The sequence below is a fragment of the Sinohyriopsis cumingii genome, chromosome 8 (assembly GCF_028554795.1).
Source record: "Sinohyriopsis cumingii isolate HCF-2022 chromosome 8, ASM2855479v2, whole genome shotgun sequence".
Classification (NCBI taxonomy): domain Eukaryota; kingdom Metazoa; phylum Mollusca; class Bivalvia; order Unionida; family Unionidae; genus Sinohyriopsis; species Sinohyriopsis cumingii.
Window position 1 is genome coordinate 17,824,061 of NC_142968.1, and position 15,193 is coordinate 17,839,253.

The following is a 15,193-nucleotide window of genomic DNA, read 5'->3' on the forward strand; positions in this document are numbered from 1 at the left end:
TATGGGGATCGAATCATGTAAGTGACAGAGGTCACAAAGTTGAAGACTTTATTTCTAGACACGATATGTGTCTATATAATACCAAAACACCTACATATTTACACCCAGGCACGGGTACATACACAAGCATCGATTTGACAATTTGTTCTACTTCGCTGCTTTTGGACTATGAATGGAAGGTCGCTGATGACCTTCACAGCAGCGATCATTTCCCAATCTCCCTTGTAAATCATAACTCTACAATTGATGAAGTAATTCCACAATGGATTTTAAAGAAGGCCGACTGGGCCAAATTCGAAACACTCTGTAAAACCAGGCTGAATGAGGATAGAGTTTTCAATGTTAACGACCCCATTCAGCATTTTACATCTATTTTAACCGACATTGCAGAAGAATCCATCCCCAAGTCCTCAGCAAACTGTAAAAGAACCCTAAAACCTTGGCTCACTAAGGAATGTAAGGAAGCCATACGGCAACGCCGAGAAGCCTTGAAAAAATTTAACAATCATCTGACGCCCGAGAATTTAAGTAAATATCGTATTCTCCGGGCCAAAGCTCGCCGCACAATCAAAGAAAGTAAACGAGCATCATGGATGAAATATGTTTCCTCTTTAAACTCTCGTTCCTCAATTAAGAAAGTTTGGGACACGATCCGAAAAATAAACGGAAAGAGAAAACACAATTATTTCCGACATCTAAAAGTGAACAATAACAATCTTAGCTCAAAACGTGACATAGCAAATGTTCTTGCTGATACATTCTCTAAAAATTCGTCATCATCTAATTATTCCGAAGCCTTCCAAAAATTGAAAACTCAAAAAGAAAAGTCACGTTTAAAATTCACATCCAACAACTCGGAAAGCTACAACCAGCTGTTTTCACTATCAGAACTTATGGAGGCTTTAGACAAGGCCCATGATACTTCCGCTGGGCCTGACAAAATACATTACCAGTTTTTAAAACATCTTCCAGAATCATCTTTAACATCTCTTTTAAAACTCTTCAATGATTTATGGATTACTGGTAACCTACCTAAAATATGGAAAGAAGCAACAGTAATACCAGTTCCCAAACCCGGTAAAGATAGTGAAGATCCTACCAACTGTCGACCTATTGCACTCACAAACTGCATGTGCAAAACAATGGAACGAATGATCAATTCTCGGCTTGTATGGTACCTGGAAACTAACAATTTAATATCTCCTTTCCAAAGTGGCTTTCGTTATGGACGGAGCACCAACGATCATCTGGTTAGACTAGAAACATTCATTCGCGATGCATTTATCAAGAAAGAACATTTAGTAGCGGTTTTCTTTGATTTAGAAAAGGCCTATGACACAACATGGAAGTACGGGATACTAAAAGACCTGCACGATCTAGGTCTTAAAGGCCGTCTGCCCTCTTTCATATCCAACTTCCTCTCAGACAGAGAATTCAAGGTACGAGTGGGTTGTACTCTCTCAGATTTGCACGAGCAAGAGATGGGTGTGCCCCAGGGCAGTATTTTATCTGTGACACTTTTCAATATCAAAATTAATAACATCACCAAGTGTTTGACTCCTGGTGTGGATTGCTCACTATATGTTGATGATTTTCTCATATGTTATCGGTCAAAGCACATGCATACAATTGAAAGACAACTACAGCAAAATATCAACAAGATTCAAAATTGGGCTAGTACGAACAGTTTCAAATTCTCGAAATCAAAAACGGTATGTATGCATTTCTGTCAATTACGACGACACCACGATGAACCTAAACTCACGCTGGACGGAACTCCTATTCCAGTTGTTGAGGAAACAAAATTTTTGGGTATTATCTTTGACAGAAACCTGACTTTTATTCCACACCTAAAAAACTTGAAAGCCAAATGCTTAAAAGCACTTGACCTACTTAAAGTAGTAGCGCACACTGACTGGGGTGCTGATAGAAAAGTCATCCTGAATTTATATAGAACGTTTATTCGCTCCAAACTAGACTATGGTTGCGTTGTGTATGGTTCAGCCAGAAAATCGTATCTTAAAATGCTTGATCCCATTCATCATCAGGGAATAAGACTGACTCTGGGAGCATTTAAAACATCCCCCTGTGAAAGCCTTCTAGCTGAGGCGAATGAACCACCGTTATCGCATCGTAGAGAAATGCTTTCCGCACAGTATGCTCTGAAATTAAAATCAAACCCTCTGAATCCTGCTTTTTCGGCTGTTTTTCAACCCAAATACAAAGCTTTATACGAAAACAAACCAAACGCCATACCTTCCGTTGGCATTAGAATACCATTCAGCCTTGACACTACAAATATAGATCTTTCTAAAATTCAGAAAACGTCCATCTCCGAAACACCACCCTGGCTAATTAAACAACCAAAAGTACGTTTTACGCTACACGATGAAAAAAAATCCGAAACAAACCCTTCTATCTTTCACAACTCTTACCATGAACTCCTCACCGAATTTAAAAACTATACCAGAATTTACACTGATGGATCAAAGGATGAGGAAAAGGCTGCTGCAGCCTTTGTTTGTGGAAATCACACAACGCAAGTTCGCTTACCATATGGAGCATCAATTTTTACAGCCGAAATCAGAGCAATAGACCTTGCTCTGCAACATATAGAAAAGAACCGTATTTCAAACTGTATCATCTTCTCCGACTCGCTATCAGTACTCCATTCACTACACAATAGAAAACTGGAGAACCCATTATTGAAAAACATACTTGTAAAAAATACCGAGTTGAGTGTCTCCCACAATATAATATACTGTTGGTTACCTAGCCACATTGGTATTAAAGGTAACGAAAAAGCAGATCGCGCTGCTAAAATGGCCCTTTCTCAAGAACCATCTGATTTTAAAATACCATATACTGATTTTAAACCTTGTATCAGAAAGTTCTTACGTCAGAAGTGGCAGGCATCATGGAATGATGCTGTAAATAACAAACTTCACGCAATCAAACCAACTCTAGGAGAATGGACTCCTTCCTACAGAACCATTCGTAGGGAGGAGGTAGTCATTGCAAGAATCCGAATTGGTCATACTTATATCACCCACACCCACATACTAAAAGGTGAAGACCCACCAGAGTGCGTTTCTTGCAATGAACCATTCACTGTCAAGCACTTTATGATAGAGTGCTTTGACCTACAACCTACGCGCGATCGTTATTATATTGTGCCTGACATGAAAGAACTTTTTGATAATATAAAAATCACTCGTATTATAGAGTTCTTGAAAGCTGTAAATATTTACTCTAAACTCTGACTTTTATGCTATCACCTTGTGCAGTTTTATGCAATATATGTACCGTCCCATTTTAATACCTATTCATTTTTTTACATCTCCCGTTGATCGGGAAGCTTTATTTTGCACCGTTGCCATCTTACTGTTTTTAATTTTAACCATTTGTTCTTTTATATCGCTGGTCGATATAGGACCTTTTATAAGTTTTAAAACATTATACAAATAACACTTTGTTTGGCGCTAAATAGCCTAAAAGTGCTGATGCGCCGTTAAATAAAGAATCAATCAATCAATCCAAACATCTTCACTAACACAATGGCATTGTCAGGAATGTCTTTCAATGAATTCGCAATAATCACAAAATAATAGTTTAGTCCAAAATCAATTAGCACTTTGTAATTCCAAAGAATATTGAAAACAAATTATCCCTCGCAAATTAAATATAAGTGCAACATTAGATAAATCTGCAGGCTGATATTAAATCACTTAAAAATAAAATATCAATTAGAAATAAGAATAATTGTTCGATTCTCTCTTTATATACATCTCCACTATACTATTAGGATTCTATGTTGCAATGCATCCAGGTGAGTTATGGCACAATACTTGGCTAATTTCGGATTACATCCCACCTGACCTATGTTGCAATACACATCCATCCAATCAGAAAATTAACCCCAAACATGTGAACTGGTTCATTATATAGAACATGAAACTAAATAAATAACCTATGTTTACCTTAATATCTTTAAATAGAATCTACAGTCATGGACCAAAAGTTCAAAACACAGTATATTTATATCTAACAATGTGACTTTAATCATGCAAGAGTGAGTTAAGCGGATCAAGACAGTTTGAAACAGCGGCAAAATGGTCTGGCATGTACAGATGCTATAGTTTTAGTAAGAAATCAAATATTGAGAATATAGCTAGCTGTCTCTATTTCCTACAAAGATGTGAAACGGTTTACATATCCATGAAATCCATGTAAGCATCCCGTAGAGACATACCTATATCATATGTTTGTACTGAGTCGAATTATCGATGTCGTTATTATCTTTCCCACGTCATGTCTGCATTGCTCATAGCGTATTCTATATTGAAAACACATTTTCTCGAGAATATACACAGAAATGTTTGAACCAACCGATAAAAGAAACAAAAGGCTTACAAGTGGATGATGATGAATAGGACAAAGTCACATGGAAGAAGCAAATTGCTAAGTGAAAAAATGCCCTGGAATGTTGATATTTTTTATCTCTATATTACGTCAACATTTAAGAGTATAAAAAGATTTTTTATACTTCCTACAAATGAGTGACACAACTATCCTTTAGAGGAATTTTTGTCTCAGTGGCGTAGTGGCATAGGCCTGTCCGATATTAGTGCCCTTAGATATAGAATTGATATAATACCATGTCTGCAGCATCATGAAGGATTGCAATGTATATATAGCGTTTTTAATCTTAAAATGACATAACTCTTCCCTCATCTTAAACAGAAATTCATGTAACATGAAAGCATTTGTTCTACAAAAAATAACAAAACAATCTACTGGTGAATTTTCGTTTCGAAAAATCCGTCACATTCTATAGTTTCAGAAATACGAACCATCATCTATTTTATTCTCCGTCTTCTTCTGACAAGAGATTAGAAGAAAGAAATCCCCTGTGCTTTGGATTCATACAAAACTCCTACACTCCCCAAGGCTCCGTTTCTTTAAAAAGAATTCTGACAATGGTCAGATTTATAAAATGCCAGTGTGGCACATGATGAGGTATATATGTTCTGTGTTAAAACGATTTATATCGAAATAGTGGGAGACAGTCCCAAGGTACACGATTGTCTGTTTTCAACATTGCGCCTAGAAATGGAACCGTAATGATCCACCCAGTCAATCAGAACTGTAACTAAATAGACTCTAACAAATTTCCCCAAATTAATTATGTTTCCCGAGCATACATCAGCGCAATCTATGGAACAGCTCTAATATTTCTTCCAGACCTGCTTGGTTTCCTAAATTACCTGACAAGAATTTATTTATTTGGGCGGTTATCACACTGTCAATACGTAAGAGGGCGTTGTCAAATATTTGTAAAGTGTGCTATCTTCAATACAATGAATGACCTCCGAATGATGATGGTAACTCATTTTGCTTTACATTCTATTCTATGGAACCTGTGGTTGGAATAGTTTTGTTACTGGAGTGCTCAAAGTCATGATACAATCAAAATACAGATCAAAGATGTACTATTGCGTTTTTAATCGAAATCCAAAATCATTCAATGTCTAATGAACATAGGTCATTAAGCAAGCACATTGTTCCAGTTTTTATCCAACTAACCAGTTTCTTGAAAATGTATTCATGGCGACATTGTCGATGAACGTAAGGAAACGATATATCCCTCAAGAAAATTATATTAGTAATGACATTAATTGTAAGCAGTTAGATTAGTAGGGATTGAGAGATATATCATTCAAACGCTTAGCTTACTAATGTGACTAACAGGCACATTCCTGGGCTGTTAAAAATTTCCAGCTCTGCAAGAGGTCTATTTTCTCTGGATTCATACATCATTTTAAAACTATAGTGTCATTGTCTAATATGCTACAATTTCAGCAATGCATGCACATGCATCCAGGCTTAGTAGACACATAACAGATCAGCCACTGTCCAGAAATTTCACAATAGGTTTTTAACATTTAGATAACATAATTCAAGAGGCTCTCTTGAATGTAAGAATCCATTGGTTTACAATCAACGAATATAGATCAATAAAGCTGACTAGGTAAGTTTTATAAATACAATGGCTATATAGTTGCGTGCTTACAAATATGCGAATGAAATGTGGCATCCAGGCTCCATGTTTAGGACAATATATTTGTATTACTATTACTACTGCTACTATTACTACTACTAATAATAATAATGGGAAGAACAACCTGAAAATATATTTTGCCTCTTTGTATAGTTTTTGTAACTGAATGCAGTATTGCTGTTATATATGAACCATGAAAATGGAAATATCATAATAAGTTTAGATGACGGGAATGGTCACTTCTGTCTTCAAACCTTTGGTTAAACAAAAGTATTTAGGAAATAAGAGACAAAACATTTTTTAAATTTATTATTACATATTCTCCATGTATGACTTATTTATTTCCTTTGGCTATATGGAAATAAAACAAAGAAACAAAACAACTTTAAAACACCGACTGTAACGAAGACAAGTTTTGTAAATGTTGCATTGGGAAATTGAGCAGCTATATTACCTTCTCTCTGCAGAGTAAGTGTTTTCGCCATCCATTACAGATTTTAAATTATGCTTTGGCCTATACAAGTATATTAACTTCAATCGAAAAACGGTACAATATGCAGATAAATAGTCGGGCGTGTATCAAATATGAGATTTGGTTTTATAGGCTTATATATCTCACATTATCATATTCACTTCACAGTAGGCACATGGAATCAATGGTCGGATTGGACCCAGTGTACGCAGACATGTGGGAATGGCACCCGTCTGCGCTTGCGAAACTGTACCAGCCACAACCACACAACACAAGAAAATGATTGCCCTGGAAACAGCGCCGAGATTATGACATGCGCGGAAATTAGTTGTCCAGGTAAAGGCAATAACAATGTACAAATTGCACCAAAAAGAACCTTGAATATCTACATGGTCTGAATTTAAAGGAAATTAAATTTTATATATAATCTCATGATTTGCTGATTAGTAAAATGCACACAAAATGTATCGTAGTCAAAGTGTCATAGTTCTTACATAGGGAAGTCTTAGCAATCAGAAAAAGTCATAAATAACCTTCTTACTGAATAATCTTGTGTTGTCTAGGTGAATGTAGTATAGCACTTTTAGACAGGTATCCAGAGTACTAATTATAGTGTTAAGAACCATTTTTTGCAATCCGTATACTTTGTATTTTCACTGATACATATCATCCAACATTTCACTGATGACGACGAACATTCCCGGTAAGCATCCTTCTCCCACCTTATTAAGTGTTTCTAAAAGGTAATGATAAAATATCAAAAGATGAATGGTAAGGACCAAAGTAAATACCTTCCTATAAAATTGAATATTATTACCAATAGTTCTGATACCAAAGGTACCAATCCATCAGACTATTTAAGTTGCGATCAACCTGAATGATTCTCAGGTGTAATATGTCAGTACGAAGTTCACCGACACTGGTTTACGATCTAATTATCAGTGGTATGTATATGAATCTTTGTCATTTACATGGTATCTTGCTAATACTAAAAAGGAAAAATCATATGAATACAACCTCTTGCCAGTATACCAAAATCGACCTAAGTATTTTGAAGAGATACCACCCGAACTTTCATTGTAATTCAGTTATTCCCGATTCGAAAAAAACGAATAATGTTAACAAGACACTTCAGTGTATTATGATCGTATTAGGATTTCGATAATTCCTATGAAATTTTAAATTTTTAATTAGTGTTTAAGAATATTGTGTTCCATTGAGGATCACTCAATGCGTTCCTCTAGGTTAACAATTTTCGTGTGTCTTCGTTTCATTTCATTCTTCTGGCTACGTCTGTTTTTCATGATTTTAGGATCGCTTTTAGTGTCCCGTTTATATATTTTTTATTCGTTGTGTTTTCCTTCTCATATCAGCGGCCCAGCAATTAATCCTAACATAAGGGTAATCACTTGTAACAATAGTCCTACCATCATTGGCAGATATCACCCGCTTCGATGAATAGTTTTAGTAAACTATTTTTCATTTACTGAGAGGATTTCTTAAGCCTTTGCGACATCTAAGACATCAATACGGTTTCTTTAAACGCATTCAAATCAGGTTCACACAAGGTATCAAGATTTATTTAAATGTTTTCGAACGATTTTCTTTTGCATCGCAGGATTTTCTTTAGTCAGTAAAGACATAACATCCCATTGTTTAGCTAAACGAGGAGGGAGTCACTTCCTTTCCACCCTTTTTGCGAAAGGTTGAGTCTTGTGTGGACAACAAGTGTGGTGTGCACATCGTTTGGGTGACATCACTTGTTTCAGGAGCAAAATCATTGAAGTGAAGTGTATCACACACGTTTTGTTTATACTGGAATTCATATCCACTCATTTTCTGCGAGTCGTATGATGGGGACCACAATTTTCGATGAAGTGCCTCCAAATGGCTAAATAATGTCAGTTCTTGATTCAATAAATCCAGCAAACTTTGTAACATTCCTGTACATTTTTGGCTTAGGTCTTCGGTGAGATCACGTTTAAACTACAGAAGCAAAAGCTACAAAAGAATCAGAGTAATAAGAACAAGACGAAGAAGCCAACCTTGCAGACACCTATCAAGTTCTTTCACAAATATTTGCATTTATTCATTAAATTATGAAACACGGGTGATAAATCAAGTTTGTCATGCATCATGGTGAACAATGACGGAAAAGTGGTTGGAGAATTAAACACCGTTACAGAGCTGCATGTTTTCTGGTTTTCGTGCGCATCCTATCAGCAGGAACTCCGTTTCCTCTCTGTGAGATTTTTATTGGGACTTGTCATATTTTTAAATTTGTTATTCTTCTGATGTCAACATGTAGTGGCAACACCACAACTATTCTACCTTGGACGAATGTTGCGGGATGAGTTGGCCTTCTTGTGTGATTCTGTTTTCCCATTAGGTTTCCATTTAAAAACAAGCCAATAAAGGCTTCTCCTTGAAAACAACTTCCACCAGGTTTCAACATGGTTCTTTTCCTTTTGTACTGCCGGTCCTAGAACCTCAGTTTAGCGAAAATGTCACTGCATGTTTTTCAAAAAGGCATTTGTTTTGATGCAGGATATGAAAGATGCCTTGAGGTAACTGAGGTGGAAACAATGTAAGCCATCGTAATATTTCTTTAAGATTAGCTTCCAAACAATTTGCACGGACTTGTCCATTTCGTTAGTGGATGGTGCCAAACAATGCACGAATCATCAGTTTTGGAAGATATGATTGAAAGAATATCATGTTGACTACAGTTTCAATGAAAATAAGTGTAAGATGGTTTTTATAGTGTTTGGTTCTTTAAAGAGTCTCCAAAGGGACGTCTAAATGAAAGACCTTCCCTACATAACCAGTGCTGAAAAAGATTTGCACATAAATCCATAAATTGATGCATACATATGCGTGATGTGTTTTAGTGGCATCGTCAAACACGTAACTCAGCCAAGATGTTCCTAGTTGTTTCGCTAACATTTCACTTGAGGTTTATCTCTTTGACTTTTAAATAAGATTTCTTAATAGGTATAGAGGCCGATGGTTCGATGTGCTTTACATTCTTAAGGAAAACATTTTTTGTAAATGATTCAGATTTTAATGATTTCCTTTTCATATAAAATAAAGTTGAATTTCTTCTTTATCTTCTCCTGAACTTTCTTCGAAAATGTATATATGTGTTCGATGAAAGTCGCACACAATCTCTTTATCCTCGGGATGATTTTCTAGGATCGGAAAGGATTCTTTTTCACTTTCTAAAGTAATCTGTCAGCTGATTGCCACCTTCGGAGCACAATACGATATGTTGGCGTGGACTGTCAAACAAATGCGATTTGTATTCCATCAAACGTTGACAGATTAGATTCGGTTTTGCTTGATCCACACCGTCCAGTAATATACATATTAAAGAGATGGCGAGGATATGGTGCCTTCCAACTTTGACGATCTATATTTTCGTTAATGCTTCTGGAAACTGAGGAACTAGGAGGAGTAATATGTTACCTTGGCTATGGTGTTGCGTATTCTGAGATGAAAATCAGGAACGCAGTATATTGTCATATGTTTAGAGTTCCTCCAAAGTCACAGAAAACAACAACATATTTACATTTGAATAAGTAAAATACCAAAACAAATATGACATCCATGACGATGTACATCAATAAGACACAAGTTAGAATCGCCTAAACTGAATATAAACAACTCAGTGTAAAATATTCTCGATCAAGGTGTGTCCCAGGAAATATAAATACACACTCTGGTACTCTTCGTATAGTGTGTACACAGTTCACCGTCTCCAATTTGTTCTCCGGGAATGGTTTCGTTATCATTCTTTTCGACTTAACAAATGGGTTCTTGTGAGATTGCAATATTTCTTCTTCTCTGTTCCCACACTGTTTTTCCTAATATTATCTTTAATCAGATGTTCATTTCATGGCACTTGTTCTTATTGAACTTGTTTTCTTGGAATATTAACATATTTGTGTCTGGTATAGTTAACCACTTGTGTCTTCCATGCATCAAAACTAATTCTTTCCAATCATGTACATCTCTCTTTCTAGTCTTGAACCTAATTTTGTACGTCACAAGCTATTCACATTTTTGGCAAGCATGAAGAGTCTATAAAGAGCGAGGAATATCTCTTTCAAACAGCGGATAGAGAACTATCGATCGGAAATCGTACCACTTTAAATATAAAGAGGATCTCATACATATAAAAACATTGATTATTCATCATGTCTTTGCATGTACTAAAAATAAATACTTCACAATGAACCTGATTGGAAAGGAAATCCAAGAGAACTAGTTACTAAAACGCTCACTACTCATCGTTGAAAATTAGTCGAATGGTTGGTGGTGTAAACGATTTTTATAAAAGACTTGGACAATAGTCTAAGTTTTAACACTCTCGACGTCTTCCACGAAAATGTTGCAATATCCACGTGGCGTTTTATGTCTGTCATAGTTTCCCATGAATCAGTCTTCGTGTACTTTGGAAATCGCATAATCAAAAGATAGAGAATGGATTCTGAGTTTGCGTTTCACTTGAGAATAACATTGCAAAATCGTCCTGTAGCTCTACACGCAGATTACAAAAGTGCAATTCTAAACTAATCGTTTAAAATAATGTCTCGTTTGGATGGAAATATTCCAGCTTTTGCGAATACGCATTTAGTGATAAATTATAAGGAACCAGATCAGTCAATAAATACCACACTGCACTCAGTAAAGAAGTATTTGGATAGGCGATACTGCTTTCTAACGTGTTATTTAATTTGTCAAATGTGGCGTCCCCTAGAATGCTTTGTAACAGTGTCAAACTGTAAGTAGACATTAAATCAACGCACTTTTTGTTATTTGTAGTTGTATAATTTCTGACCACATAACAGTTTCAGAACAATCAAAGGCATTTTGGCATTGAGATATCTCAGGTTAAATCGTCTATGTCGCAAAGGATGCATTTCGTCTTTGCGTTTTACTTTCAATAGTACTAGATCTTTGTAAATGCAGTCTTTAATCTCAGGATGCAAACTACGAATGGTCTATTCTATGGTATCGATGACTAACATATTACTTTAGTCCGATCAATGGAAGGTAATGACTGGACGAAGAACATCTGGCATGTTCCACTTAAGCCGAGATTTAATATTCCCATTCGTAAGGTGTCACGCCACAAGCAAAACAACCCTTCTCCCAAGTTGACAAATCCAGTTCTGGCTAAAGATATGACACTTTGTCCTTCCCGATATTTAGACCATTTCCCCTTGAACATCTCAAATCTAAATTTCATGTCAAGGTTAGAGTAGCCACGGTAAGCCACAGGAATTGTGTATTCTTTTTTAATTTGCTCATCTGCACGAGCTCGTTGCGACGGTATCTATTATGGTTTGCAAGTGCATGTATGAGATCGGTCAGTAGTTATGGATGTAACATTAATGTTCAAAGACCAAGATGCAGTGACAAAACCTGCATCTCTCTTTTTCTTCATAAAATTGTGTTTCTGAGTTATTGGTTTAAACAATTGGAGTAGAAAATGGACATTTATGTTGTGTTATAAAATTTTCATTCTGATTCCAAAGGAGAGAATGTAAGGAAGACAATGCAACTGCCCATTTGTTTTGGTATTTAGCCTATGCAGAAGTCACATAAAAATGCACTCACACACAAACACCATGGACAAAAAGGGTTAAAGTTTTACTTGATTTGGCAATCACTGAATAATATCACTTTTCTAAGAGATATGGTCTGCCCTGAAAAGAACCGTTGTGTGTTTGACACCATCAGCTTTAACTGTCTCAAAACCTTTGCACGACTAATTCCTACTTTTCCTCCCGCGTTTGCAGTTTCTCCTGTTACTGCTGCTGGCATCATACTGGCGGGGAGTGATGATTAATAATGGAGGATTGTAAAGCTATGGCACGTAAAGGTTTCTATAACCTTGGAAGAGTTAACGAATTATGATATATTTCTCTCTCATACCTTATCTCTGCAAAATATATTGCATCGCACACGACCATTTCTTGCCAATGGCTTCTTTCTGTCTCCTTCGAACGTGAATGTTTTCTTTCTCGTTCTCGTTTTCCGTATTCTTCATTTTCTTCCCTTTCTAATTCTTCTTCATCATCTTCTTCTTGATTGTCTTTTTCTTCTTCTTTTGTTTCTAGTGTTCTTCTTTTTCTTATTGCTACTTTTTCAGCAAATAACGTGCTCTGCTTCCTTCATCAGTTGTACAGATCTTTCAGATTTTTCATTCTGTCTCGTTCTGACATCCTCCAAAAATGTTAGCGATGGCGAAGGTCTTGAAGGTAACACTATTGGGGCTGGCAACATTCTTGTAAACATCAGAGGAAACCAGCCAAATTCAAATCAAATTCATCATCTCCTGGAAGCATTACATTAGCGTTCGTGGCCATAGTATTATCACTCCTCGTATCCTCAGCACGCGCACCCGAATGCATAATTTTAATAGATTAAGCCATACTTAAACCATGTCGAAATGATAAATTACATACGAACGCTGTCACGCCCATATACGAAATGTGACGTCACGGGTCAGCTCTCTTCTGATTCGAAGAGACACTCCTCGTTCGGACTGAAATTGTTAACGCTTATTTGGATTGGTGAAAATGGAAGAGGTCATCAATATGCATTAAATACGATATGTTCTAATACGTTCTATATCAAGTCAAAGAGAATAGAGTCTTCCAAATGACTTCCATGTCTTGAATGTGCTGAAGTTCCAAACATGTTCACTAACACAATGGCATTGCCAGGAATGTCTTTCAATGAATTCACAATAATCCCAATCTAATACTTTAGTCCAAAATCAATTAGCACTTTGTAATTCCAAAAAAAATATTCCAAACAAATTATCCCTCGCAAATTAAATATAAATGCAACATTAGATAAATCTGCAGGCTGATATTAAATCACATAAAAAGGAAATATCAATTAGAAATAAGAATAATTGTTCGATTCACTCTTTATATACATCTCCACTATACTATTAGGATTCTATATTGCAATGCATCCAGTTGACTTATGGCACAATATTTGGCTAATTTCAGATTACATCCCACCTGACCTATGTTACTATACACATCCATCCAATCAGAAAATTACCCCAAAAACATGAGAACAGGTTCATTATATAGAACATAAAATTAAATAAATAATCAAGACAGTTGAAACAGTGACAAAATGATCTGGCATGTACACATGCTTTTTTGAGTAATAAGCCAAATATTGCGAGTATACATAGCTGTCTCTATTTTCTACAATGATGTGAAACGGTTTACATATCCAAGAGATCCATGTAAGCATCCCGTAGAGACATACCAATATCCTATGTCTGCAATGAGTGATATTATCGATGTCCTTATTATCTTCCCCACGTCATGTCTTCAATGCTTCCAGCGCATTCTATATTGAAAACACATTCTCTCGAGAACAGAAACAGAAATGTTTGAACCAACTGATAAAAGAAACAAATGGCTTACAAGTGGAAAATGGTGATTTTCAATAAGACATAGTCCTATGGAAGAAGCAGATTGCTCAGCGACACAATGCCCTGGAATGTTTATAGTATTCTATCTGTATATTACGTCACGTTTTAAGAGTATACAAAGACTTCTTCTAATTCCTTCAAGTGAGTGACACAACATTCTTTTTATAACAATTTTTGTCTCATTGGCGCAATGGCACAGGCTTATCCAATAATAGTGCCCTTAGATATAGTATTAATGTGTTGCCATGTTTGCAGCATCATGAAGGATTGCAATGTATATATAGCGTTTTTAATCTTGAAATGAAATAGCTTTTCCCTCATCTTAAACAGAAATTTATGTAACATGAAAGCATTTTTCTAAAAGAAAAATATTTTATCTACTGGTGCATTTTCGTTTAAAAAATCTGCCGCCTTCTATAGTTTCAGAAATATGAACCATCTGCAATCTTTATTCTCCGACTTCTTCGGACAAGAGATTAAGGGAAAAAAAGCCCTATGCTTTGGATTCATACAAAATTCCTACACTCCCTATGACACCGTCTCTTCCAAAGAATGCTGACAATGGTCGGATTTCTACAATACCAGAGTGTGGAATATGATGAGTTATATATGTTCTGTGTTTAAACGATTTATATCGAAATAGTGGGAGACAGTCCCAAGGAACATGATTGTCTGTTTTCAACATTGCGCCTAGAAACTGAATCGTAATGATCCAGCCAGTCAATCAGAACTCTAACTAAATAAACTCTAACAAATTTAAGCAAATTAATTACGTTTTCTGTGCAAACCTCAGCGCAATGAATAAAACAGCTCTGATGTATTGCTTCCAGAAATACTTGGTTTCCTAAATTACCTTACAAGTATTTATTGTTTGGGCGGTTATTACACAGTCAGCAGTTAAGAGTGCTTTGTCAAATATTTTTTAAAGTGTACCATCTTCAATACAATGAATGACCTCTGAATCATGATAGTAGCTTATTTTGTTTTAAATCATATTCTATGAACATGTGTTCGGAATAATTTTGGTACTCAAGTACCCAAAGTCATACTACAATCAAAATAGAGATCAAAGATATACTATTGCGTTTTTAATCGAAATCCAAAATCATTCAATGTCTAATGAACAAAGGTCATTAAGTACATTTGTCCCAGCTTTTATCCAACTAAACAATTTCTTGAGAATATATCC

At 35.8% G+C, this 15,193-nt stretch overlaps 1 protein-coding gene across 2 annotated transcripts in view; it reads left to right on the top strand.

The window, feature by feature from the left end:
* Positions 1-15,193, top strand: part of LOC149793059 (coadhesin-like) — a 106,327-nt gene that overhangs the window by 36,299 nt on the left and 54,835 nt on the right. For both annotated transcript variants that reach the window (XR_016422706.1, XM_089966959.1), the window contains exon 4: positions 6,702-6,869. Coding sequence is in view for 1 of the 2 variants with exons in the window: in XM_089966959.1 (XP_089823085.1) it covers positions 6,702-6,869 (168 nt within the window). In the remaining variant the exon portion in view is untranslated. The remainder of the gene's footprint in view (positions 1-6,701; positions 6,870-15,193) is intronic.